The sequence below is a fragment of the Mustelus asterias genome, chromosome 9 (genome assembly GCF_964213995.1).
Source record: "Mustelus asterias chromosome 9, sMusAst1.hap1.1, whole genome shotgun sequence".
Lineage (NCBI taxonomy): Eukaryota > Metazoa > Chordata > Chondrichthyes > Carcharhiniformes > Triakidae > Mustelus > Mustelus asterias.
The window spans coordinates 82,873,891-82,900,407 of record NC_135809.1 but is presented as its reverse complement, the minus strand read 5'-3'; the positions used below and the strand labels follow the sequence as shown (position 1 = coordinate 82,900,407).

General features: G+C 43.0%; 1 protein-coding gene across 1 annotated transcript in view; it reads right to left on the bottom strand.

Annotated features, from left to right (window-relative positions):
- LOC144498778 (N-acetyl-beta-glucosaminyl-glycoprotein 4-beta-N-acetylgalactosaminyltransferase 1-like) overlaps positions 1–26,517 on the bottom strand; it is a 736,002-nt gene that overhangs the window by 270,794 nt on the left and 438,691 nt on the right. Inside the window, exons 6-7 of the mRNA XM_078220446.1 lie at positions 13,876–13,976; positions 10,984–11,051 (exon numbers count right to left, since the gene is read on the bottom strand). Of these exons, the coding sequence (XP_078076572.1) occupies positions 10,984–11,051; positions 13,876–13,976 (169 nt within the window). The remainder of the gene's footprint in view (positions 1–10,983; positions 11,052–13,875; positions 13,977–26,517) is intronic.

Sequence of the window (26,517 nt, the reverse complement as noted above, 5' to 3'; positions counted from 1 at the left end):
AAGGTAGATAGTCAATATCTTTTCCCAAAGGTAGGGGAGTCTAAAACTAGAGGGCATAGGTTTAAGGTGATAGGGGAGAGATACAAAAGTGTCCAGAGGGGCAGTTGTTTTCACACAGAGGGTGGTGAGTGACTAGAACAAGCTGCCAGAGGTAGTAGTAGAGGCGGGTACAATCTTTTAAAAAGCATTTAGATAGTTACATGGGTAAGATGGGTCTAGAGGGATATGGGCCAAATGGGGGCAATTGGGATTAGCTTAGGGATTTTAAAAAAAAGGACGGCATGGACAAGTTGGGCCGAAGGGCCTGTTTCCATGCTGTAAACCTCTATGACTCTAGTATGACTAGAGAAACATATATAGAGTCGCTGGGAAGACGAGGCACTTTGAATTACCTGTTTGATCTCAGATCCAAACATTCTTTCCTCACCATCATTCTGCAAGAGCTAATGCCACAATAGGTGAGAGCTATCCTATCCAGAAAGTGAAAGTTGAAAGACAGGCTCAGTGACAGAAGAAAGAAGCAAATGAGGAGTGAACTGAACTGTACGGCAGCATAGTGGCTATGTCACTGTGCTAGGAATCCAGAGGTCTGGATTAATGCTCTGGAGTGGTAGTTGGGGACTTTAATTTCAGTTCAATTATGTATCCTCGAATAAATAGTTTTAGCAATGGTGGTCATGAAATGAAAAATCCATCCATTTAATTAATGTCCTTTCGGGAAGGATATCTGCTATAAAACAGACTGGGTAAGGAAGGCAATGTAGTTGACTCTCAATTGCCCTCTGAAATGGCTTACAAACCACTTAGTTGTATCAAATTGTTATAACAAAGATGAATGAAGCTGGATGGACAACCCGATATTGGCCCAGGCACTGGTCATACCAAAGGGTCAATTAGCTCTGTCTACACTGAAAGGTCCTCCTCACTAACATCTGGGGACTTGTTCCAAAATTAAGGAGAGATGTTCCACAGGCTTATCAACAACCAACCTGACATAATGGCCAGAACTCTACCACCTTTCCCACCACAGAATCGGCAGGGGCGAGGGTCCAACAATGGAAATCTCTGTTGATCGCGTGTGGGAATTTCCAGTCTCACCTGAGAGAGACTGTAAAATCCCACCCATTCAGACTCTCAGAATCATACATTTCAGCCAACCACCCAGACTCCTCCATCACCATCCCTAGTTCTAACCTGTCCAACAGCAGGACAGACTCTCCAGAGGGTCAGTAGTATACAAACTAGAGGATGTGGTGCTGGAAATCCTTACTTTTGACCCCAGTCCCCCTGAGGTCTCATGACATCCATCACCATGAGTGACTAGTAGTAGCACCACTATTGATCAAGCTGGCTGAGTCCTTAAGGACATAACTACCAGTTTGGGCCAATGGTAAGATGAGGGACAAACCCACTTGATCTCATCCTCACCAATCTACCTGTTGCAGATGCATCTAAGTTCTATCTTCACAATGAGGACATCTTCAGTACTACAGCACTAAATGTTATTAAAAAAACACTGATCATATTGGATGCAGCAAAGACTATAGCACTCACAGCATCTCAGCTGTAGTGCTAAAAACAAATGCTGTAGAACTAGCTGGTTCCAAATGAAGCTGTTCCAGGAGACTGCAACACTGGTAGAATACATAGAGTGCCTACATAGAGTGCAGAAAGAAGCCATTCGGCCTATCAAGGCTGCACCAACAACTGTCCCACTCAGGCTCTATCCCCATAGCCCCATGTATTTACCTTACAAATCCGCCTAACACTAAGAGGCAATTTAGCATGGCCAATCAACCTAACCCGCACATCCTTGGATTGTGGGAGGAAACTGCCCGGAGGAAACCCACACAGACACAGGGAGAACATGCAAACTTCACACAGTCACCCAATGCCAGAATTGAACCTGGGTTCCTGATGCTGTGAGGCAGCAACGCTTACCAGAATCTACCCAACAAAGTGGAAAATTGCCGATGTACATGTCGTGTACACAAAAAATAGGACAGATGCAGTTCAGCCAAATATTGTCACTTTAGTCTGTTCCATCAGCCAAATTGATGGAAGGTGTCATCAACAGTGCTAACTGCTTGCTAAGGCTCAGTCTGTGTGCCCCCAGGACTACATGGCTCCATATCTTGGTTTAAACGTGGAAAGAAGAGCGGAATTCCAGAGCTGATTTGTAATGGGAGTGATTGTCTGACATCAAGAACCATAGAAAGGTTACGACACAGGAAGAAGCCATGCAGCCCATTGTGTCTGCACCCACTGAGAAGAAAACTAGTCACCCAGTCTAAGCCTACCTTCCAGCACCTGGTCCATAGCCTTGCAGGTTACAGATGCAGGGCCAGGAACCTTTTCAATGAGTTGAGCATTTCAGCCTCAGCCACCAATTTGGGTACTGAATTCCAGATACCTATCACCTTCCTAATATCCTCTTTAATCCTTCTATCATTCACCTTAACTCTGTGCTCCTGGTAACTGACCTTTCATTAGTGGAAACAGGTCTTTCCTGTCTACTCAGTCTAGGCCCCTCATAATTGTGTACACCTCAGCCAAGTCATGCCTCAGCTTCCAATGTTCTAAGAAAAACAACCTGAGTCTATCCAATCATTCCTCAGACCTGCATTTTTGCAGCCCATCAGCATTTTTGTAAACCTCTTCTGTACTTTCTCCAGAGCAATTATATACTTCCTGTAATGTGGTGACCAGAACTGTACAAAAAACTTCAGCTGTGGCCCAACCAGCATTTTATGTAGTTCCAGGATTACATCCTCACTTCCTCTACCACTTTCAATATCCTCCTGTTTATTTGTAATTCCTTTGCTTTGTTTACCCTTCCACAATGCATTATCTCGTACTTTTCCAGATTGAACTCTATTTGCCACTTTTCTGTTCACTCAACCAAACCATTGATATAATTTTAGAGTCCACAGCTATCCTCTTCACTATCAACTACACAGCCGATATTTGTATCATCTTCAAATTTTCCAATCATGACTCCCACGTTTAAGTCCAAATTATTAATATATACCACAAATAGAAGGTGATCCAACATTGAGCCTTATGGAACAGCATTGGAAACCACTTTCAATTTCTGAAACATCTGTTGATCACTATCCTTTATTTCCTGTCACTGAGCCAATTTTATATCCAACCCATCACATTTCCTTGTATCCCATGGGCTATTACTTTTCTCACTAGTGTACCATGTGGGCCCTTGTCAAACGCCTTACTAAAAACCCATGCACATCCACCCTGATCTTCCTCAAAAATTCAATACTTTGTAAGGCACAACTTTCCCTTTACAAAAACATGCTGACTGTTCCTGATTAATACTTGTCTTCTGAGGTGACAGTTTCTCCTGGCTCTCAGAATATATTGCAATAATTTGTCCACCACTGCAGTCAGACTGACTGGCCTATAATTTTCTGACCAATTCCTCGCACCCTTTTTAAACAACGGTACAACATTCACAGACCTCTAATCCTCTGGTACCTCACTTATATCTAGCAAAGATTGAAACATGATCCTCAGGCCATCTACTATTTCCTCCATGGCTTCCTTTATCTGCCTGGAATACAATTCATCCGGCCCTGGTGATTTATCCACCTTTGAGGCTGTCAGTTCCTCTGGTACTTACTTGACTGAGTGAGGCTTCAAGGAGTCCGAGTAAAATTTTAGTCAATCGGAATCAGGGGGAACATCCTCCACTGATTGAAGTCATACCTAGCTCAAAGGTAGATGGCTATGATTATCAAGGTCAATTATCTTAGCTCCAGCACAATGCTGTAGGAGAGTCCTACCATAGTGTCCTTGGCCCAGCTGACCTCAGCTACTTTATCGATGATCTTTTCTCTGACATATGGCCAGAAGTGGGGATGTTCACTGATGTTCAGTGCACTGTGTTACATTCACAATCCTTTAGATACTGAAGCAAACCTGGACAAGGTCCAGATTTAAGAAAAGTGGAAAGTAACATTCATGCTATGCTAATACCAGGCAATGATCACCTTCAATAAGAGAGAGTATAACTGCCTCCCTTTGACTTTCAACAAGATTGTTATCTTTGAATTCCTTCATCATCATCATCATTGACCAGAAACATAACTGGACCAGCCACATAAGTGGTATGACTATCAGAACGGGGCAGAAGCTAGGTTCTGTGTGTAAGGGACTGAGAAAAATGGGGATTTGTGGGGAAGACATTTACAAGTGTTCTTTGTCCCTTGTGGGTTTCAGTGTCCTGTTCGCTGAACAGGATGCTGTTTGTTGAGTGATGTGGGCTGGGCCAATCGGATTGCTCTGGGGGCGGGGAAAAAAGGCGCCAGGAAGTGAAGCAGCTGCGGAGTAAGGCAGGGAGTGTGCAGAGAGAGATTGCCACGTTTTGAAGAGGAGCTTTTCCCAGGCAGTGAGAATTCGGCTTGGAGTGAGAGGCAGCCAGGCGTTCCCCTGCCTGTTCTTTTCATTACTGCCGAGGAGGACAGCCTTCAGCGCACTGGACCTGCGTTGCTGCACGGATAGCTCGAGGCACCTCTGCCTCCTACAACATCATCTTCCACACGTGTGTCTCTTCTGGTCTGTGTGTGTGTGTGTCGTGACTAACTGGTGGGGACTATACAATCCAACTGGAACAGTATCTACAAGTGTGTTGCTGAGGACGAGTTTCCCCATGTGTGCACCAACGGATGGGCCCCAATGGTTATAGATCAGAGCTCACTGTTTTATGTCTGTTAATTATATTTGTTATTAAGTTTATTTTTGATATTCTGGTTACAGTACTGACATTTATGGGTAAACAGGGAATTAGCCAAATCAACATCAACCGCTAGGAATTCAGGATCCTGTTGATTGAATATTTAAATAGTAGCCCCATACAGTGGTCAGCTGGAGGTTACATATGGAAGGTACTTCACCTCCTGACTCTTGAAGACCTTTTCACCATCTACATTTAAGTTATGAAGAGAGGTTGAGTAGGCTTTAGTTGTTTTCGTTGCAGCTGAGGGATAATCTGACTGAGGTGTACAAGATTATGAAGGACATGGCCAGAGTGGATAAGGAGCAACTGTTCCCCTTATTTGAAGGGTCGGTCACGAGGGGATATGGGTTCAAGGTGAGGGGCAGGAGATGTGAGGGAAAAACCCTCACATGCCCCCTAAATGGCGATGGTCTGGAATGCACTGCCAGGGAGGGTGGTAGAAGTGGGTTGCCTCACATTGTTTAAAGAGTACCTGGATGAGCATTTGGCATGTCATAACATTCAGGGCTATGGGCCAAATGCTGACAGATGAGATTAGATGGGATTTCAGGTGTTTCTAATGTGTCGGTGCAGACTCGTTGGGCCGACGGGCCTCTTTTGCACGATGATTCTAAGGCACAAAGTAGGGTGTATGATGGAATATACTCTACTTGCTTAGATGAGTGCAGCTCCAACAACACTCAAGAAACTCTACACTAACCAAGGCAAAGGAGCCCATTTGATTGGCACCTCATCCACCACCCTTAAAACATTCATTCCCTCAACACCAGCGCACAGTGGCAGCAGTTCTGCAGCAACTCTCCAAGGCTTCTTAGACAGCACCTTTGAAATTTGCACAGTCTACCACCTAGAAAGACAGTGCCAGTAAATACATGAGAATAGCATGATTTGAAAGTTGCCCTCCAAGTCATGCATCATCCTAATTTGAAAATATTCCTTCCTGCGCAAAAACCTTGGAACTGTTTGGATGGAATTATAACAAATAAGAATACCATCTGCCTCTAGGTTATGAGTTAATTAAATATACAACATAAAAAATACTGTTCAAGTTGCAAATAACAAAGACTGTGTACGTTGAAGTTCGCAAGATATAAGAAGCTGGTATAATGCGCCAAGATTTTATAACAGTTGTTCTTGGATGGAATCTGATCTTATTAACAATGCTGGCTTCCTGCTTTACCAACCAAGAAAAAATTCTGGAATAACATAATTTCAACTCATCCTGGCTAAATAACTTTTAATTATCCTGCTTAAAATTAATTGTCCCTTCAGCAGATATTTAGCTACAACAAACAAATAATACTCCCTCCACAAGACTGTCACTCAACTACAAGGAACATTACTCCAGAGCATACTCCCCTGATAAAGCCTCAGACTTTATAAAAAATATATATAGAGATTCTTTATAACATTATTTTTGAGTCCATACAACAGCAGAGTGTGGTACAGAAAATTCTGTTTCCCCAGGGCAGATAACTTAGAATTGAAAATGTCCCTGCAACTCAATCCAGATCAAAAATGTCATTGAAAAAGTAACGTCTTATCTCTGGACTAACTCCAGGGTTGAGTGAACAACTTTACTCCAAATATACAGCAGTTTGTGCAGAGAAACAAACCATCTTTGCACAAAAGGTTTTGAATTTTGTTTAATTTATGGTGCCAAGTGCTGTAACAGGATCGGACTCTACAATTTGAATGGGACTGTACACACATCGATGACAACACAAAGAGCCGCCTTATTAATGTTGCTGTTTGGACAGGAAGAGTTCTGAAAACCATTTCAGTATCATGAGAGCTAGATGAAAACTTGCTTCCATGTATGGATTCTCTCATTGATGTTACAGTGGATTAAAGAAGCTTCTATTTTTTGACAGATATGTTTTCCATCAGGTTAACAGTACCATTAATAGAATGTTATTTTACAGTGAGGGAGTAGGTATCTACTTGCCTGACAAGTATGGCCTTCATCGTGATTAGATTCCATCCTTGCAGGTCTCAATGGTTTTCTCTTTTCTCTTTGCAAAATTTGCCTTTCAAGAGGCTAAAGTTAACTTATGTTCACTGTATCCCCCTTTTCCTATTAGTGACTTTCCCAATCCACGTTAGACGTTCTTTACTGATGTACATAAGGGATCCATTCCTTGCTGTTCAAAAAACAATTTCTGAATGGGATGCTTCCCACAGGCATTTGACCTTGTTTTGCTTGTGGGAAGGAAAGTATATTTGTATCTGGGTTCAAGTCATATTTCAAAGTGTCTTTACCCCTGAGCAATTCTTTAGAATGTTTAAATCAAACAATAGACTTGCAAGTGGTACTGTCAGGATTTTGCTGCGTCAATGATGGCAAAAAGGTCATTTCCTTCCATAATTACTCCACCAACACTGACAGCAACTTTGAAAGTTGGAACATGTACAGAATATCGCATCCAGGCAGTCAATGCTTCACTATAGGTGCACTGCAGAGGTCCCCACATATTGCTATCTCCCTTTCATGAACGAATATGAATTTTCACTCTAACGCAGTCAGTCTCACTGCAAACAACTTGGAAAAAGTTGCACGTTGGTGAATGATGTGTAACTGGATTTTGACTGCATAATTACTGCTGAACACCCTTAATGGTCCTGAAAAGCTAAACTTATATTTATGTAATGTTAAATTTCTCAACAATGATTACAAATTCCACATTCTTTATTTACGCTCTGTTTATCTATATTTTAGCATCTATCTTAATATTACTGTATTTTGCTGTCTGATATATTAAAAATGCTTCTAATTTCCTGCTTTGCTGTACGTGTGTACTTCAATTGATTGGTTGTCAAGCCATCCCCTTAATTTCAACCAAGATTTAAACTTCTGTGGGGAAAGGAACATTCTTGTCACTAGATCACTAGATGTTTATGAACAGTTATCTTTAAGAAAGGGCGACATGGTAGCACCGTGGTTAGCACTGCTGCCTCACAGTGCCAGGGACCCGGGTTCAATTCCCGGCTTGGGCCACTATCTGTGTGGAGTTTGCACATTCTCCACGTGTCTGCGTGGGTTTCCTCCGAGTGCTCCAGTTTCCTCCCACACTCTAAAGATGTGTGGGTTAGGTGGATTGGTCATGTTAAATTGCCCCTTAATGTCAGGGGCACTAGCTATGGTAAATGCATGGGATTATGGAGATAGGGCCTGGGTAGGATTGTGGTCGGTGCAGACTCGATGGGCTGAATGGCCTCCTTCTGCACTGTCGGATTCTATGATTCTATCTATGGCTGGTGAGGACCCTTGCTATGCTGCAAAATGCAAAATCCAGGTCGTAGATTCCATAATTGGTATTAACTAACACAAAACTAAGATCTACTCAAATTAATTATAAAATAAAAGCAAAATAATTACATCTATAGTAACATTTTTCTACCAACATGCACTGTCAGCTATGACTATCTGCCTGAAGTGTAATTGTGGCTGGGTCAAAATCGTGGAACTCCCTAATAGCACTGTGGTTGTACCTATCCCTCATGGACTGCAATGATTCAAGGAGGTCGCTGACTACCAGCTTCTCTCGGGCAATTAGAGATGTGCAATAAATGTAAGCCTAATCGATGATGCCCACACCTCTTCAAGAGTAAAAAAAGCTGCTTTGCTCAGTTGCAGAAATTTTTGTTAAAACACACTTGGGAAAAACTGTTTTCACAGCCTAACACTGCAAAGGCTTGCCACATCTCTATGCTGGCTCTTAGCTGAACACAAATAGGACACATGAGAACTTAAAGGCAAGACAGTTTAACTTTAGCTGGCTGAGGGAATATTTCCTCAAGTCAGTTAGCTGAGGACCTTCTGTGTCTTTGGCTGCACTTTCAGCCAACAAGGTTTGCTGAAAAACAATAAGCATTGTTAAAGTTGTATGTTTGCTGCCCATGATAAGAAAAAAATACACAAGCTTAAAATCGATTGGATGTTTCTTTGTAGCGTGCTTGTGTTTGAGACTGGAGGGTGCATATGCTTTAGAGATGGACTGTCAGACCCTATCTCAGGCATTCCTATTTTTGAGGCTCGTTAATAATAGTGGACAGATTCTCAGTGTCACATGACCATGTATATGTGTGTATATATATAAAAAAGTATGAAGTTCAGTAGTCTGGGCCACATTTAAATTGACTTGCAAAGGAACCAGAGGTGAGATTGAAACAGCTAGTTATTAAGACCTCAGATACACTGCCTCCTCTTGTATGCTGTAAGATTCCATAACTCTATGATCTATCTTTGTGGAGCTGCCTTGCATCCACATCCAATATAACTCAAACTTCAAGGCAAGGTCAGATGGCTGACAGATAGATATTAAAAAAGGAATGAATGTGGTGTGTTTTGACTGAAGCATGCGGAGAGAAGTCTATACTAGATTGCGCTGTCTAGCTGGCACTACCAAGGGAGTGGCACAGGACAAAATTCACCCCCTGCTATTTGGAAAAGTGTAGCTGAGAATGGTGTGTCTCCAAACCAAATTGTGCCCTTTCCTCGGGTTTCTATACTAAGCAGCCATTCTGCAACTCAGGTTTTAAAATCTAACCAGAATTATCATTGAATTGTTGCTACACATGTCCTGGCACAAAACTAAATAATTTGCTGTCAATGAGAGAGCCACACACAAAGGTAAATGTAAAAAATAAGATCATTTACTCCAAAGCTTTAGGATTTTGCACCATTATATGTCCACCCACAAATATCTTTAGATGACAGAGGGTAGCAGTGGAAGGGCGTGTGTCTGAATGGAGGGCTGTGACAAGTGGTGTTCCTCAGGGATCAGTGCTGTGACCTTTGCTGTTTGTAATATATATATAAATGATATATAAAGGAAAATGTAACTGGATTGATTAGTAAGTTTGCGGACGACACAAAGGTTGGTGGATTTGCGGATAGTGATGAGGACCATCAGAGGATACAGCACGATATAGATCAGTTGGAGACTTGGGCAGAGAGATGGCAGATGGAGTTTAATCCGGACAAATGTGAGGTAATGCATTTTGGGATAGGAAATATACAGTAAATGGCAGAACCCTTAGGAGTATTGATAGGCAAAGGGATCTGGGTGTACAGGTACACAGGTCACTGAAAGTGGCAATGCAGGTGGAGAAGGTAGTCAAGAAGGCATACGGCATGCTTGCCTTCATCGGCCAGGGTATTGAGTTTAAAAATTGGCAAGTCATGTTGACGCTTTATAGAACCTTAGTTAGGCCTCACTTGGAATATAGTATTCAATTCTGGTCGCCACACTACCAGAAGATATGTGGAGGCTTTGGAGAGGGTACAGAAAAGATTTACCAGGATGTTGCTTGGTACGGAGGGCATGAGCTATGAGGAGAGGTTGGAGAAACTTGGTTTGTTCTCACTGGAGCGACGGAGGTTGGGGGGAGACCTGATAGAAGTCTACAAGATTATGAGAGGCATGGACAGAGTGGATAGTCAGAAGCTTTTTCCCAGGGTGGAAGAGTCAATTACTAGGGGGCAAAGGTTTAAGGTGCGAGGGGCAAGTTTTAAAAGAGATTTACGAGGCAGATGTTTTACACAGAGAGTGGTGGGTGCCTGGAACCCGTTGCCCGGGGAGGTAGTGGAAGCGGATACGGGAGTGACTTTTAAGGGGCGCCTTGACAAGTACATGATTGAGATGGGAATAGAGGGATATAGTCCCCGGAAGGGTAGGAAGTTTTAGTTCAGTCGGGCAGCATGGTCGGTGCAGGCTTGGAAGGCCGAAGGGCCTGTTCCTATGCTGTAATTTTCTTTGTTTGTTCTTTATTTTAATTAGATAACTCAATTATTTGTTGTTTCATTCATGCATCTGCTGAATCAACATTGTTCTGACAGCAGTTTCATTGGTCAATGTCATACTTAAATTATCCCTTTATTAATAGGAAAATACTTCCATTCCTGCATATTCCCATTAAATGACATTAATACCTTCTGTAAATCCACTCCATCCACTAGCAACAATGAATGGGTACAGTACCAGCAGTAATCAGCTCCCTAAATTAATTGCTTCATCATTAATAGCCAACAAGAAAACTATAAATATCTAAATTACTTAAATGGTTTGAGTTTGCCTCAAACACCCAATGGCATGTGTCATAAAAATACAATTGACCATGAATTCATGTTAGGAATCAACAGAAATTAACCGTGAAATATAAGTGTTTCAGTCTGATTTCATTACCATAGTTATTCCGAATTATGAATGAAATAATGTGCTTACTGGACTGGATTGGAGGCTTGAGATCTGAACTTGGTGAACTCGCCTGGAGCAGCCCATTCTGTTCCCAGCTGAAATATAATCGCGAGAAGGATTAGTTACTTTACTGACTTGGACTAGCTCTGAAGGTGAGTGTATGGAGTAGAAATGGTAAGAAAAAAAACAGATGCTTTTCAGAAGTTCTTCTATTCGATTTTAACTATTGCAGTTGGCCAAAAAAAAAATCTTCCGAAATAGAAACAGTGGGTGGAATTCTCCCATGGCCCCTCCGGCGGATTCAGTGGCAGGTTTTGGGTGGCGGGGGGGGGGGGATGGATTTGGTGGGAGTACAGGAATCGGTTTCATGCTAACGTGCATTTCCCCACCTTGGCGGGTCGGAAACCCACTGGAGACTGGTGTGAAATTGATTTGCATCCCACTAATGAGATGCAAATGAAGGCCTGACTGGAGTCTTTCACCCAGGCCTGATTCTCCATGATGCCAGCAGGGAAACACGCCAGTCCAGAACACGTCTGGAACAACATGGCATGCAGATTTCAGCACTCACCTGAACAATGTCAGGGGCTGCCTCCGGAGTTTGGAATGGAGGCCATCAACAACTCTGGACCCCTGAACACCAGAGCAGTAGATGGAGGGAGCATCTACATGTGGACCTTCCAGATTCAATGTCATCGAGGAGGTTTATCTTACAGCCTCATAGTGTTCCCAGAGATCCCACCTTCATTTTCAGGAGGCCCATCTTCTATCTTCATTGGTGGGTCAGTGACATTGCCCACTTCTTCATTATGGCACTCAGCTATGACAGTGGAGTAGGCAACATCAGGCTTGCCCCGCTATGGGTAGGGTGCATAGTTAATGAAGTCCGGGCCAGAATATGTCATCATTGATGTAGTTTTGTGCCAGGACATGTGTAGCAGCAACTCAATGATGATTCTGGTTAGATTTTAAAACCTGGGTTGCAGAATATATGGTTTCCTGCCGGTCTTCACAGCAGGAAACACTCCATGTCTCCACCAAGGGAATTAGCCCCCAGATGGGAGAATTTCACCCAGAATTTTAAACACAGCTTTCTAACAAAATTATTTTCCTATTTTCCCCCTCTTCACATCTGAAGAAGGCAACTCATGTTGAGGGGTTTGCATTCCACAGGCACTAGTCAGCACTCAGAACCCAGGGAATGGCAGCACTGCGCTGATGTCACTGGACAGGTAACCCAAAGACCAGACTAATGATTCAGAAAGATTACCTCAAAGCCTTTCATGAGACCTGGGTGGAATTTACAGTCATTTAATTAATAAATCTGGCATAAAGTAATGGTGACCTCAATGAGCAGATTGCTAAATGCCCACCTGGTTCACTAATGTCCTTCAGGGAAGGAAATCTGCTGTCCTTACTCAGTCTGGTCGATGGTTGACATGGTGATGGAAGACATACAGCAATGTGGTCATAGCTGCTTTCTTAAATGTGTTCGCAAGCCACACAATTGTATAAAACTGCCACAGAAAAGTCAATTAAGAAGAAAATTGGATATTGGGGAGGGTGTGCCTAAGTCCTCCATTCCAACACACTTACTTGTGCCAAAATTGTTAGAGCAGTATCACAGACTTGAGCAACACCCTGACATGGTCATATGCACTGCATAAAACTTTCAGTCCCAGACTTTTCCATCAACACACAGAATATGTCCTGTCCCACCAGCAGGACAGACTCATCAGAGTGTGGTGGCACAATAGTATACAGGCAGATCCTGAAGGATAGATCTGCCAAACTGAGCTTCCAATAATTGGTGAGGGAACGAACCACAGGAAAAAAACCTATTTCACCTTGCCCTCACCAACCTACACAGATGCATCTATCCATGACAGTTGAAATTGAAGATTTGTGCTTCAGAACTGGTTGCAGCTCCCACCAAGCTGTTCTACTATAGTTACAAAAGTGGCATATAGAGCCTTAGAATCGTAGAATTTTAGAGCGCCGGCCATCAAGCACCTATGCATTCTAATCTCATTTTACAGCACTTGGTCCGTGGCTTTGTATGCTATGGCATTTCAAGTGCTCATCGAAATACATCTTAAATGTTGCGAGAGTTCCCACCTCTACCACTCTTTCATGCAGTGAGTTCCAGATTCCCATCACCCTCAGGATGAAAATGTTTTCAAGCACAACCTGTTCCTATCCTCAGCCTGATATCCGCACAACAGAATTGATATTTGCTGCCTTTTCCTGGGATGGTCAAAACACCAACAGTGTGACAGGTTCCATTTTGGAAGGGGGACTATTGCCAGGTGTCCAAAGCATCACCTGTTTCAGAAAATTGGCCTCTTTTTAATATAAAAGTCGGGATCCTATGATACAAGAAGTATCCAGATTGCCAGTCAATTGTCCAGGTGTCAAATTAAATCCCATGCATTTTCCAGAAGGATGGCAATTAGAAATAATCGCATTGGTTGAAATCTCTCCTCCTCAGGCTTAAACCTCTGAGGCCATGCATTCTCCCAACTGCTGCCTTGCCTAGATACATTAAATGTACACACTGTCAGTTGTTCAATACAGACAGCTGATATTAATGGTTTTAAAATTATATTATAAGGTTAACAAGGTACATTAATACATTACAGGATTTTTCTCCTGAGAGAAATATAATTTGTCAAATGTTTTAAAAGGAACATTACTTGCTTTATAAGATATGGCACTGACTTCAGTACAAAGGCATTCTGGTGCTCAGTTCTGATTTTATCTCTTGATTTCTATGTCGACTTCATGCTCACACGCAGACAGTGCCCATCAATAAAAAAATATCAGCCAGATTCCCCAACGACATTTCAATGCAGCGAGTATGAAAAGCCTCGAATGGCTATCAAACAAGATAAGTGAGACTCAACTAACATTCTGTACCTTGCCTACATGAATCAGCAGTCTGGCGTTTGCAGGACTTTCATCAGAACTGAGCCAAAACTCGGAATTATCATCTGACGCAATCGCAAACTGGAAATCACCTGGGAAAATAGAAACAGAATCAATAAAGCTGGAAATATTGTTACGATCTGATTAGGGAAGCTTAACATTTAAAGAAGAAATCTGAACTCCATCAATTAGCCGAAAGAACTGTGCCACAAGATTTCCCATTTTTAAACAAAAACAAACTTGAATGTATATCAAAAAGAATTAAGTGAAGTAAGCACTATTACTTTAACACTAGAGCTTATAAAGATGTACGTTATAAACTCAGTTCTTTTTACTTCCTGCCCAGAGTTCCCTTATCTTACAAAATCTTAAAGTTTAGTTCACATTTCTGGCACAAAACTAAAGGTATGTCACCATTCTCCAGAACTCACTCTAATTTCTCTTCAGTGTTCCAACTATTCACCAGTGGGGGTCCTTCCCTTAGCTTTTGGATAAGTCACCCTCAATTTCTTTTCCGATTTCTTGACTGGATTTCACAGCTCAAGAATGAGCCTCCCTGTGACTCCTGCGGAGTAACTCAAAACATCAGAAAACCCACTTGAGGCGGGATTTTCCATGCAACCCGCCACATGTTTTGCAACGGCGGAGGCAGTCCGCCATTGGCCAGCGGTAGGATCTTCTGGTCCTGCCGTTGTCAATGGGATTTCCCACTGAACGCAACCCTCACCACTAGCAAACCCACGGCGTCGGTGGGCTGTTGACAGGACCTGAAGATCCCACTGGCTTGAACAGTCAGAAAATTCTGGCCTTGCTCATTGCTATGGTTTCAGACTACAACCGATTTAATTCCAGAACTTTAACGGCTTCAAGATTAACTGCCTTTTAGGCAGTTAAAGAGGAAACCTTAGCTTACAGCTAAACAGATTTTCCAGTTTTTTTTTCTCCTTTCCAACTTCGTCACAATCTGAATACCAGTTTCCAATCACAGACTGCATCATGGATGACAGATCAAGCATTTACTCTACTTCAGGTGCAAGCCTGGCTTTATCTCCCGACTTCTGTGGAGCTACAAGCTACATAAGACCCAAAGCTAACACAGTCTCTTAGCTGCTTTTCCAAACATTAACCAGTCTTGCCCGCTGGGCTATGCCCTAACTGAATTCATAGGGAAAAAACTGAAAAACAAAGAATCTCACTAAGCTCCATGCATCTCCATGACAGTGTGACACATACAGCTGTTCCCAGGCAGAAATGCAAGTTAACTACCTTTTCATTCCAAAGCTTTCCTTAATTCTGAGAAATCACACAAATAATGGAACAACAGCAAACATCATGTCTCCAGTTCTTTAGCTAAGTAAGCCCATCTTCTGATTTACGATCTTACCTTTCTAGCTGTTAATCTCTTAAAGTCAACATGGCCCCAACCTTTTTAAGTGCAACACACTTTCAAGCTTGTTTGAATTGCATTTACTTCTGGGTTGCTTTCAACAGCTTCTCAACCAGAGTTAAAACTTGAATTCCTAAAGTTATATTATAAAACATATGAACAATGCGTACACATATTGATAATCATCTCAGGGGCCACTGTGCCTGTAGATAGAACAGAGGGGACTTGCATGAGAGCTTGGGGAAAGGAAAAGCAAATTTTGAGGTGCTTTTACATACATTGAACCATAATTTGCTGTCAAAATAATGACAAGGCTCATGGTACTAAGTTGTTTACGTGCAAATCCTACAACAACTTCAAACAAGGGCACTTGGAAAATATGGAAATCCAAAAGTTGCTGTCTGAGATTGTTGCTCTGCTGTTAGTTTCCTGAAAATGTAATCTCCCTACCTAGTTCACCATCGAAAGTCATTGAACTTCATGAAACTGCTGTATTTAGATATTAAATATGAATTAAACTCACCATAGAAACTCAAATCAAGTCTTTTCAGTCGACTTACCCTTTTATCAACATGATAAATTTAAATTACTGCCAAATAACCACATGGCACTGAAAATTAACAATTACAGATGTTGAACCACATTCCTCCAGGCTTCAATTGTTGTTGGAGATTTCAAGAATGTAAAATTAAAATGTTTAAAAATCATTTTATTTGTTCTCTTTGGTCTCCCTCATAATCTAGGGGTAAATTTTCAAGTCCCGCCCACTATAGGAGCTGTCACAGGTAGGACAGACAACTTGACTTGACCATTTAAAGGTGTGTTGATCTTGGGTGGGAACATCCGATCTTGGGATGGGCATGACCAGAAATTCCCGCCCTAATCCTTTTCGTGGCCGGAATTTTCTGACCTCGCCCGCGGATGGATTCTCCAGTCCCGCTGCAGTGAATAGAGTTTTGGCTGAGCGCCAAATTCTCCATTCCTGCTAGCAGCAGTGATGGGGTGTACGACATTGGAGAATCACGGCCTTTATTTCTCCTTCTGTACCTGATGTGTGATTGAATACACCCACTTTAACCTAAATTTTCAATCCTAGCTATATTAAATTCACAATCCTTCAATCTGATTGATTAAAGCGATATGCAGTTGATTCTCCAATTCACTCTGGTCTCAGATGTCTGCTTTCCTTCACTTTGCCATTATCAATTTGTGACTTGCCACTAATATGCCAGGCAATCTTCTTTAACAGGTGCTTTAGGTTTTTTGCACAGTAACTTCAAGGGCCCATTGTTTGACCAAAATGATGACCAAGAGTTTCCTGGACAAGCAGCATCAAGGAATGTGCAAACCTGAGTTACCAGGAGCTAGTGAGTACAGCTTACAGTACAAATGAGTGGTGCTACATTGCACCCAACTCGCGCAAAGGGAAGAAACCTGGGGTAAAAAAAAACTTAAAGGGGCTGATTTGTGTTTGACCTGTCTGGGAAATTCTGGGCGCTACACAGCTATGCAGCTAAGAGGGAACATTCCTCGCTGCAGAAAAAAATACAACCTAAAGGTGCAAAGGCAAGTCTACCTAATATCAGACAGCATTAGATTCACTCCTGCAGCAAATTATAATTCATCATGTTGAACTACAAGGTCCCCTTCAAATGCTTGCTGAAGCACATAACTTTTACAACATCTGAGAGAAAAGTGATGAATGATAAAAAAAAGAATAATTTGTCCTGCATTTCATAGCTAGTGGAAGAATTTTAACATGGCATACTCAAAGTTGGATCAAACGTAAATTAGGGCAAAATCTCTTATTCATCATTTTATCCTCAACAATGTTATAATGGGAATATCAATGTCCTATGAAGTGATCAAGCAAGCTATACAATTGTGAGGGGAATTAGAGTTGGACGATATATGCAGCCTCTTCAATCTCCTGAATGAATTCAAATGAAGAAGCAGAGCTTCCACCAAGTCATTATCCTTGATACATACACCCTGTATCTTGTCAGTCATTAGAATGCATATCCGTCTGGCTTTCACAGGGAGTGGAAGATGATCTTGGAGGCAAATGAGATTGTAGCAGTCAGAATTTAAGAAAGGGTTTCATGTTGCAAACCCCCAGGTTAAAGTGCATCCCAATTATAGGTGAAATGTTGATCATGCATGGAAGCAATCAGTAATGCTAAATCTGAAGGAATATGTCTTGTAAAGTCTAAGGACTGTAACATAAATGTCGATCAGGTCAGGCTAGATGGCAGGTTTCCTCTTCTGAAGGACACTGCTAACAACACAGCAATCTGGTAATTAGTAGATTTAACAAACTAAATTCACAACTTCCCATCGGTGAATTTCCACTTACAACTTCAGATTTGCTTGTTCAGTTCCAGAACAAGTACACAGGTATATCAGAAATACAAGATGCACAAGATCTGTGTAAACCAAAACTGCAATACTTACGGAAATGGCCTTTATAGACACTAAAATTATTTCCTGACATGATTCAACACATCACTGACAAAGTTATCAGAAAGGATTGATGACTGGGCAATTTTGCCTCACGCGTGTACTCCATCTCTCAAAAGAGGGAAGATTTACTGAACACTACACTGACTTTGGAACCACATGAGCTTCCAGCTTCGTTTTGAGGGCTACATGAGACACCAGATTGAAAGCATCACAAAAATCAATAGCATACAATGTAACTGGATTTCCCCCGAGTCTGACAATGCAGAACAATCTTGTACAAAGTCACAACTACACCACATATTTCTCACAAAAGCAAACTTCAGCCTGTTCTGTTTATTCCATCTGCTTCCAAAGTATCCAATATTTGCCCTGCAACATCCTGACAAAGGATTTTAATTTCCCTCTAATCTGCAGAAATATACAATTGTGGACTAATTCGTTCTTTATCATTTAACAGATTCCTAAAACTGGAGAGTCCATACATCAAAGCATTCACTTCATTTATTCTTGCTTCAAAATATTAATCATTTTACATATCATGCAGGATAGTACATATCTAATACCGCAACTAAAAACATCTGCACAGGGGACTTCTTGGGTTATCTAAACCTAACAATGTACTTGGCCTTGTCAGAAAACCAACATTCGTAGTGAATCAAATGCCGAATCTTTTTAATGCCATTTTCTGCTCCCTGCTGGATATTATCCTGTTCTGCGCTTTGTGCACCTCCTTCCCCCACCACCACATTGTCAGATGGTGATGAGAGACCTCATGTCTTTTCATGCCATTCTGTTTCTTCCCTAATATTGCTTTTCCTGAGCCATAACTTTATCCTATAAAACCTTTGATGTATTCTCTCGGGTGACATTGCTATAACATAAAGTGGCAATCTCTTTTCTACTCGCCCCTTCTGTGGTCTATGTTTTAATCCTGAAAACCCCTTTAGTCCACATTATCTACCTAACATCTTTATTTTATATTCTACATTTGCATATCCTTACAGTACAATTTATTCAGCCCTGAAACTCATCCTTCTCAATGTTATTCTGGTATAGGTCTGACCAAGCTCTCCAATAGCACAATGTTTCTGAAGCTCGGTGCTAACTGTAGCTTCTGGCAACTTCCACTAGACAAGAAGTCCAGATTGCTGACTACTTTTGACAGATTCTGTTTCAACCGCTTGCCCTTCGACATTACCTTGGCAACCGAGATTTTTCAACTCACAATGCCTGCCACCTTACAGGGCCTGGAGGGAGTGATCTGTCATCTGGATGATGTTTTGGAGCCTGGTTCGACCATTGAGGAACACGAGAGGTGGTTCATGGCTGCCTTACAGCATTTGCAGGGTTGACACTGAACGGGAAATGTGAATTCTCTAAGACCTCTATTCTGTTCTTAAGATATATCGTGAGCAGCTAAAGCATTATGGCAGACCAACACAAAACGAAGACTATCAGTAAATTCCCAACCCATCATCTATTTCAGAAAAAGAACAAGGAACAAAGAAAATTACAGCACAGGAACAGGCCCTTCGGCCTTCCAAGCCTGCACCGACCATGCTGCCCGACTTAACTAAAACCCCCTACGCTTCCGGGAACCATATACCTCTATTCCCCTCTCATTCATGTACTTGTCAAGTCACCCCTTAAAAGTCACTACCGTATGCGCTTCCACTACCTCCCCCGGCAACGAGTTCCAGGCACCCACCAATCTGTGTAAAAAATCTGCCTCGTACTTCTCTTTTAAAACTTGCCCCTCGCACCTTAAACCTTTGCCCCCTAGTAATTGACTCTTCCACCCTGGGAAAAAGCTTCTGACTATCCACTCTGTCCATGCCTCTCATAATCTTGTAGACTTCTATCAGGTCTCCCCTCAACCTCTGTCGCTCCAGTGAGAACAAACCAAGTTTCTCCAACCTTTCCTCATAGCTAATGCCCTCCATACCAGGCAACATCCTGGTAAACCTTTTCTGTACCCTCTCCAAAGCCTCCACATCCTTCTGGTAGTGTGGCGACCAGAATTCCAAGTGCGGCCTCACTAAGGTTCTATAAAGTGTCAACATGACTTGCCAATTTTTAAACTCAATACCCCGGCCGATGAAGGCAAGCATGCCGTATGCCTTCTTGACTACCTTCTCCACCTGCATTGCCACTTTCAGTGACCTGTGTACCTGTACACCCAGATCCCTTTGCCTATCTATACTCCTAAGGGTTCTGCCATTTACTGTATATTTCCCATCAGTATTAGACCTTCCAAAATGCATTACCTCACATTTGTCCGGATTAAACTCCATTTGCCATCTCTCCGCCCAAGTCTCCAACTGATCTATATCCAGCTGTATCCTCTGATGGTCCTCATCGCTATCCGCAAATCCACCAACCTTTGTGTCGTCAGCAAACTTACTAATCAATCCAGTTACATTTTCCTCCAAATCATTTATATATATTACAAACAGCAGAGGTCCCAGCACTGATCCCTAAGGAACACCACTTGTCACAGCCCTCCATTCAGAAATGCACCCTTCCACTGCTACCCTCTGTCTTCTTTGACCGAGCCAGTTTTGTATCCACCTTGCCAGCTCACCTCTGATCCCATGCGACTTCACCTTCTGCACCAGTCTGCCATGAGGGACCTTGTCAAAGGCCTTACTGAAGTCCATGTAGACAACATCCACTGCCCTCCAAAGATTCTTGACCACAGCGAACCAGTGGCAAAATTTCTGCCCAACCTGGTGCAGGTCACAAAGTCCCTTCTCAAAAAGGGGCCAGGTGTGGTGCAGAGGTGCACACCAACAACAAGCATACTGTCACATAAAATATATTCTGCTCCCTCCTGATATTCTGACTCACTACAACCCATCCCTGCCTACTACAATAGTTGCAGATGCCTCCTCCACAGGCCTTGGGGCAGTTTTATTCCAGGAGCAACTAGATGGATGTTGCTGACCAGCATATTACGCATATAGAGGACTGTCAAAGCACAGTATGCTGTTACTGAAGCTCTCTCAGTTACATGGGCTTGCAGAAGTCCTCCGACTACATTATAAGCCTGAAATGCACCATCAATACAGATCGTAAACCATTCTGTTAGATGAGAAGGAACTTGCAAAGATGCCCCTCAGAATTCAAAGGTTCCGCTTGCGTCTCATGTGCTTCGCATATGATAAGGTATATGTTCAAGGGAAACATCAAATGACTGCAGACACACACAATGCAGGCCACAGTTGACCCTCCTGCGACATATTATGTCAATTTGGTCGATGAGCTTGAATTGTATTCCCAATTGCTGATAGAACAACTGCTGGCTACCTCAGGGAAGCTTCAGCAATTATACCAGGAACAGCTGCGAGATGTAGTGTTCACATCTATCATTACTGTCAACAAGGGTGACCACAGCAGAGGCCAGGTGACAACATCATAAAAATTTCCTTTGGACGCAGAGACACTTCGCCGTGATAGATGGTCTGATGTTATATAAAAGCATGTTGATCATTCTAGACTCCCTTCGGTTGAAGATTCTCCAACGAACCCACCAAGGCCACTTGGGTCATTACAATGTGCAGAGCGCAGGTCTAATCTGCAGTGTGGTGGCCAGGGGTATTGAGGGCAATTGAAGAAATTATCTCAAACTGCCAAATACATACACTGCACAAACGTGTCCAGAGGGAGCCCTTTATGCCCACACCTGGTCATGGGGATGGATCTCTTCATGTTTAATGGCAGAACCTTCCTCATTGTGGTTGATTACTTCTCCTGATAGATCAAAGAGAAGCAGTTATGCATGACGACCAGAGAGGCTGTCGTTCAGTTCCTGAAGGAAATGTTTATGAGCCGTGGCATCCTGGGCCAGGTGTTGTCCAATAACAGCTCACAATTCACATTAGCTGCTTCACTCAATTTGCCATCAGATACAGCTTTCAGTGTCACATCCGCAAGGTAACTACAATCTAACTGTGAGGCAGGAAGAGGTGACCCCACCATTAAAACCCATTTGAGAATAAACAAAGACTTCCCAACACTGCTTTCAAAATATAGGGCTCAATTCTGCAGCCCCATGCACTCATGCACAAATCGTGCTAGGGCTGGAGAATTCATAGAATCATAGAAACCCTACAGTACAGAAAGAGGCCATTCGGCCCATCGAGTCTGCACCGACCAAAATCCCACCCAGGCCCTACCCCCATATCCCTACATATTTACCCACTAATCCTTCTAACCTACACATCTCAGGACACTAAGGGCAATTTTTTTTAGCATGGCCAATCAACCTAACCCGCACATCTTTGGACTGTGGGAGGAAACCGGAGCACCCGGAGGAAACCCACGCAGACACGAGGAGAATGTGCAAACTCCACACAGACAGTGACCCAAGCCGGGAATCGAACCCAGGTCTGTGAACCCTGGAGCTGTGAAGCAGCAATGCTAACCACTGTGCTACCGTGCCGCCCCGGTATTGCAGGGGATGTTAGTCTCGGTGAGATCTGCTTTTGGAATTTTGGAATTTTCTCAACCCCGTGCCTCAATGTAATCTGGTTCATGCCCAGTGAAGGGGGAATTTGTACTGTAATACAGGAGTGGTTTTGGGTAATGCGATACAGGCAGGAGTGAGGTTATGTAATCTGATTTGGGCAGGGGAGAGGTTGTGTAATTCAATGTAGACTGGGGAGAGGTTGTGTCATGTGATATTAACAGGGGAGAGGTTGTGTAATGCAGTAAAGGCAGATGCAGATCACACAATGGTATAGAGCTAGCAGCCGGTCATTGAACCCTGTTAGTGGTAGACCATCTAATCCAGGCCACTTTATACAGTACACGTCATGTCTTCTGATGCAGGAGCTGGTCAGATAATCTATAGAGGCAGAGACAAGTAATATAGTCCTCGTAACTCTGATGAAGGCAGAAGATTCCATAGACCAGCTACATAGCCAAGAGCAGGTCCTTTTCTTTAAAAAAAACAAAGCAAACAGTCTGTCAATACTACAGCTTTACCCTCGGAGACCAGGACAACTCATATAATCCACGGAACCTGATACAAACAAGAGTCGTTTTATCTATTCTATTCATCCAGGCAAGATAGGATGTGCACCAAGTTTCAAAAATAGCCCACCCACCTAGCCCTCGAGCATCAAACTATTCCCCAATCACCCCACCTTGACTTGACTACCTGTCCCCCCAACATAACCTAGCTACCCAACAGCCACATGGCCAGCCCCACAACCACCCAACTACCCCCCCCCCTTTAACCTCTCCAACCATCTGACATCTAACCCCTTAGTCATTCCCAACTACCCCCAAAAGCTTGGTTACCTCCCCCAACCTGCTTACCCCTTCACCAGACAAACCACCCCCACCATCCAACTACTCATTGAACCACTCACCCACCTAACTACTCACCTCACCCATTCACCCACCTACTCCACGCACCCATTCACTCACTGGAAGACTTGGACCTTTAAAAACATCCTTGAACACAGTGGCTACGGTCCTGAAAAGATGCCATGTCCTCCCTACTTCCATCTCTTTTTGCACTTGACCATCTTCTCCCAGCACGATTGAAAATGTGTGCGTCTGTGTATTGTAAGGCTGTGGCAAAGTTTGTAAAGGTGGATTGGGTCATTCTAGGGCACACATTGAAACCTGCTCTGACTGTGTGAATGACGTTGGGGAGGACTTTATCCCTGGCTTCAGGACACTGCTCTCATGCTCAAACGGAGTAAGAAGCTCGGGAGCATCTGTGATTTCCCTCACGTTGATCAATTAGTGACCATAGGGCAGGATCTCAAAGCTAGAAGGCCAATTAGAGGCCCATCAAGACTGAAACAGCAGCAGGATAACTTTGCATGTAGCCAAGGGAAAGTGTTCGCTACAAGTGAAAAATTGAACGATGAGAGGTATACACAAGGCAGTCAGAGTCTTTTTCCCAAGGTGGAAGTCTCAATTACAAGGTGAGAGGGGGAAAGTTTAAGGGAGATGTGCAGGGGAAGCTTTCCACACAGGGAGTGATGGGTGCGTGGAATGTATTGCCAGAGGAGGTGGCGGAAGCAGGCACATTAGAAACATTTAAGAGGCATCTGGATGGGTACGTGAATAGAGAGGAAATAGAGGGATAATGTCTGAGTAAGGGCAGAAGGTTTTTTTTAGTTTCGTTAGGTCCTCATGATCGGCATGGGCTTAGAGAGCTGAAGGTCCTGTTCCTGTATTTTCCTTTGTTCTTTGTGTGGTTTCCTTCAGGTTCAGGTGATGCCAGGAGCCTGTCTCTGAGGTGAAAGTTCAGCCCACACACTTTACCAACTGAGCCAAAATTTATCATGCACATATAATCCTCGAAAAGAACCAAAAAATGTGTGTATATAACTGAGTCATTTAAGGTTAGAAATATTTGCACCTAATTTCAGGTCATGGTTCTGACTGGTGCATTGGGCTTCAGTTGGAAATATCAGGAACACCCTGGAGCATTTTCAACTTTAGACATGTGAGTGCATGCAATGCATCATAATGGCAGCTGCACTTTTTCATCTTGCTCCTGTGGAATATACATCCAGCAAATGTGTGTGTGTCTGAGTGTGTGTGTCTGTCCATGTTAGCTCTATGGGAAAACTCCCAAACTAACATCTGACTAAATGTCAGCCAAGCAGAAAAGATCTATTAATAATAATATTTCTATGGTTGAAAAAGATTTGATACGGTAAGAGGGCAGCACGGTGGCACAGTGGTTAGCACTGCTGCCTCACAATGCCAGGGACCCGGGTTCAATTCCAGCCTCAGTCACTGTCTGTGTGGAGTTTGCACGTTCTCCCAGTGTCTGCATGGGTTTCTTCTGGGAGTTCCGGTTTCCTCCCACATTCCAAAGATATGCGGGTTAAGTGGATTGGCCATACTAAATTGCCCCTTGGTATCCACAGATGTGTAACGGCATGGTGTGCGGCACGGTGGCACAGTGGTTAGCACTGCTGCTTCACAGCTCCAGGGTCCCGGGTTCGATTCCCGGCTCGGGTCACTGTCTGTGTGGAGTTTGCACATTCTCCTCGTGTCTGCGTGGGTTTCCTCCGGGTGCTCCAGTTTCCTCCCACAGTCCAAAGATGTGCAGGTTAGGTTGATTGGCCAGGTTAAAAATTGCCCCTTAGAGTCCTGGGATGCGTAGGTTAGAGGGATTAGCGGGTAAATATGTGGGGGTAGGGCCTGGGTGGGATTGTGGTCGGTGCAGACTCGATGGACCGAATGGCCTCCTTCTGCACTGTAGGGTTTCTATGATTTCTATGAAGTACAGAGATTTTCCTGTGGCAGATCCATCAAGAATAAGGGGGCTCGATCTTCAGATTAGAGCTGGGCATTTTGGAATGAATTCAGCAGGCAAAAGAAAAATCTGGAATTCTTTCTCCCTGAAACATTGCGGATTTGGGATCATTGATGCTTCCAAGACAGGTTGTTAGACTTTTGTTCGGAAAGGGAGTCACTGGATATGGATGGAAGGCGAGTAAATGAAAGATAGATCAGTCATCATCGAATTGAACAAAGCAGAAAGCTTGAGGGGCTGAATGGCTCCCTCCTCCTCCTCCTATGTTCCTTTGCCTCTTTTATCAGCGACACAGAGCATGATTACCTACCCACAGCCTATGTCACCTTCCAGTTTGAAATCCTCATAACTATGCTCTTCTCCCAAAGAATTCTGAACCGATCAATAAACGTTTAGCGTTCATCAGCATCCATTTTATTTTTGTTCGCTGTTTGCTTTTATGCAGCTTTACTTTGAAGGTGGTTGTCATGTGTGATGGTGCATGAAAGTGGTTATATAACACACACAGAAATTAAATCGAGTATTATACCACACTGGGGGGGTGGGAAAGCTGTCAGCTCATTTATGTGGTTCAGTAACTTATCTAGAAGTAATGCTGATGTGATGAACTTCAGCCTCATCAGTTCCATCTTCCAGAATCATTCAATGGTTTATTTTCCTTATCCCTCCTGCCTGTTTCGCAAAGAGTCCTCAATTGTGTGGAACCAAAAAAAACTGAAGTCAATGTCATTAACTTAGGTCTAAAGTGTTCCAGTAAGACAGATTGCATCAGAACAAATTTTTATCTGCACTCCCTGGGCATGATTCATCATCGAGACAGATGTTCAGTGAGGAAAGTATTGGAGCCACTTGACCATAGTGGAGCTCGCTAATTGTGCTCTGCTTTTGAAACAATAGGAGGGAAGGTCGGAGACTGAACTGAGAAACAAAGGAATGACAGCACGTTAAAGTCAGGCATTCTTACAAGTGGCCAGGCACATTCATTTAGGAAAATAGGGACAAAAGGCAGCCATTCATTCCAGAAAACCTGTTCTTTGCTTAATGGCAGATCAGTACCTCAACCTCATTTTTCTAACTGCTTCTAATCACATGATCCCCCACCTCCTATTAACGAACATAAATCTCATTGATCTCAGCCCCGAGAGCTTCAATTGACTCATCATCTGTAGCTTTGTCAGGGATTGAGTTCCAGATTTTTTGCCATTCTTTGTGTGAATAATTGCTTCCTGATTTCACTCCTCAATTCAATTAAAATGAGAGAAAATCAAACGTATCTCTTACAGTTCTTTCTACCTGATCGTGCATTCAGTAGAATGCCCACACAGTTACAAACAGAAACCTACTTTGAGTGTGTCTGCCACAGCATTCAGGGAAGAGGGGGAAACATAAACTGGCCGCAATCTATGATGGTATCAATTGAACCTCTCAGATTTCTTATAAATATCAATGTTTATTACTAGGTGTGATGCCATTTCTACGTTAAAGTTTA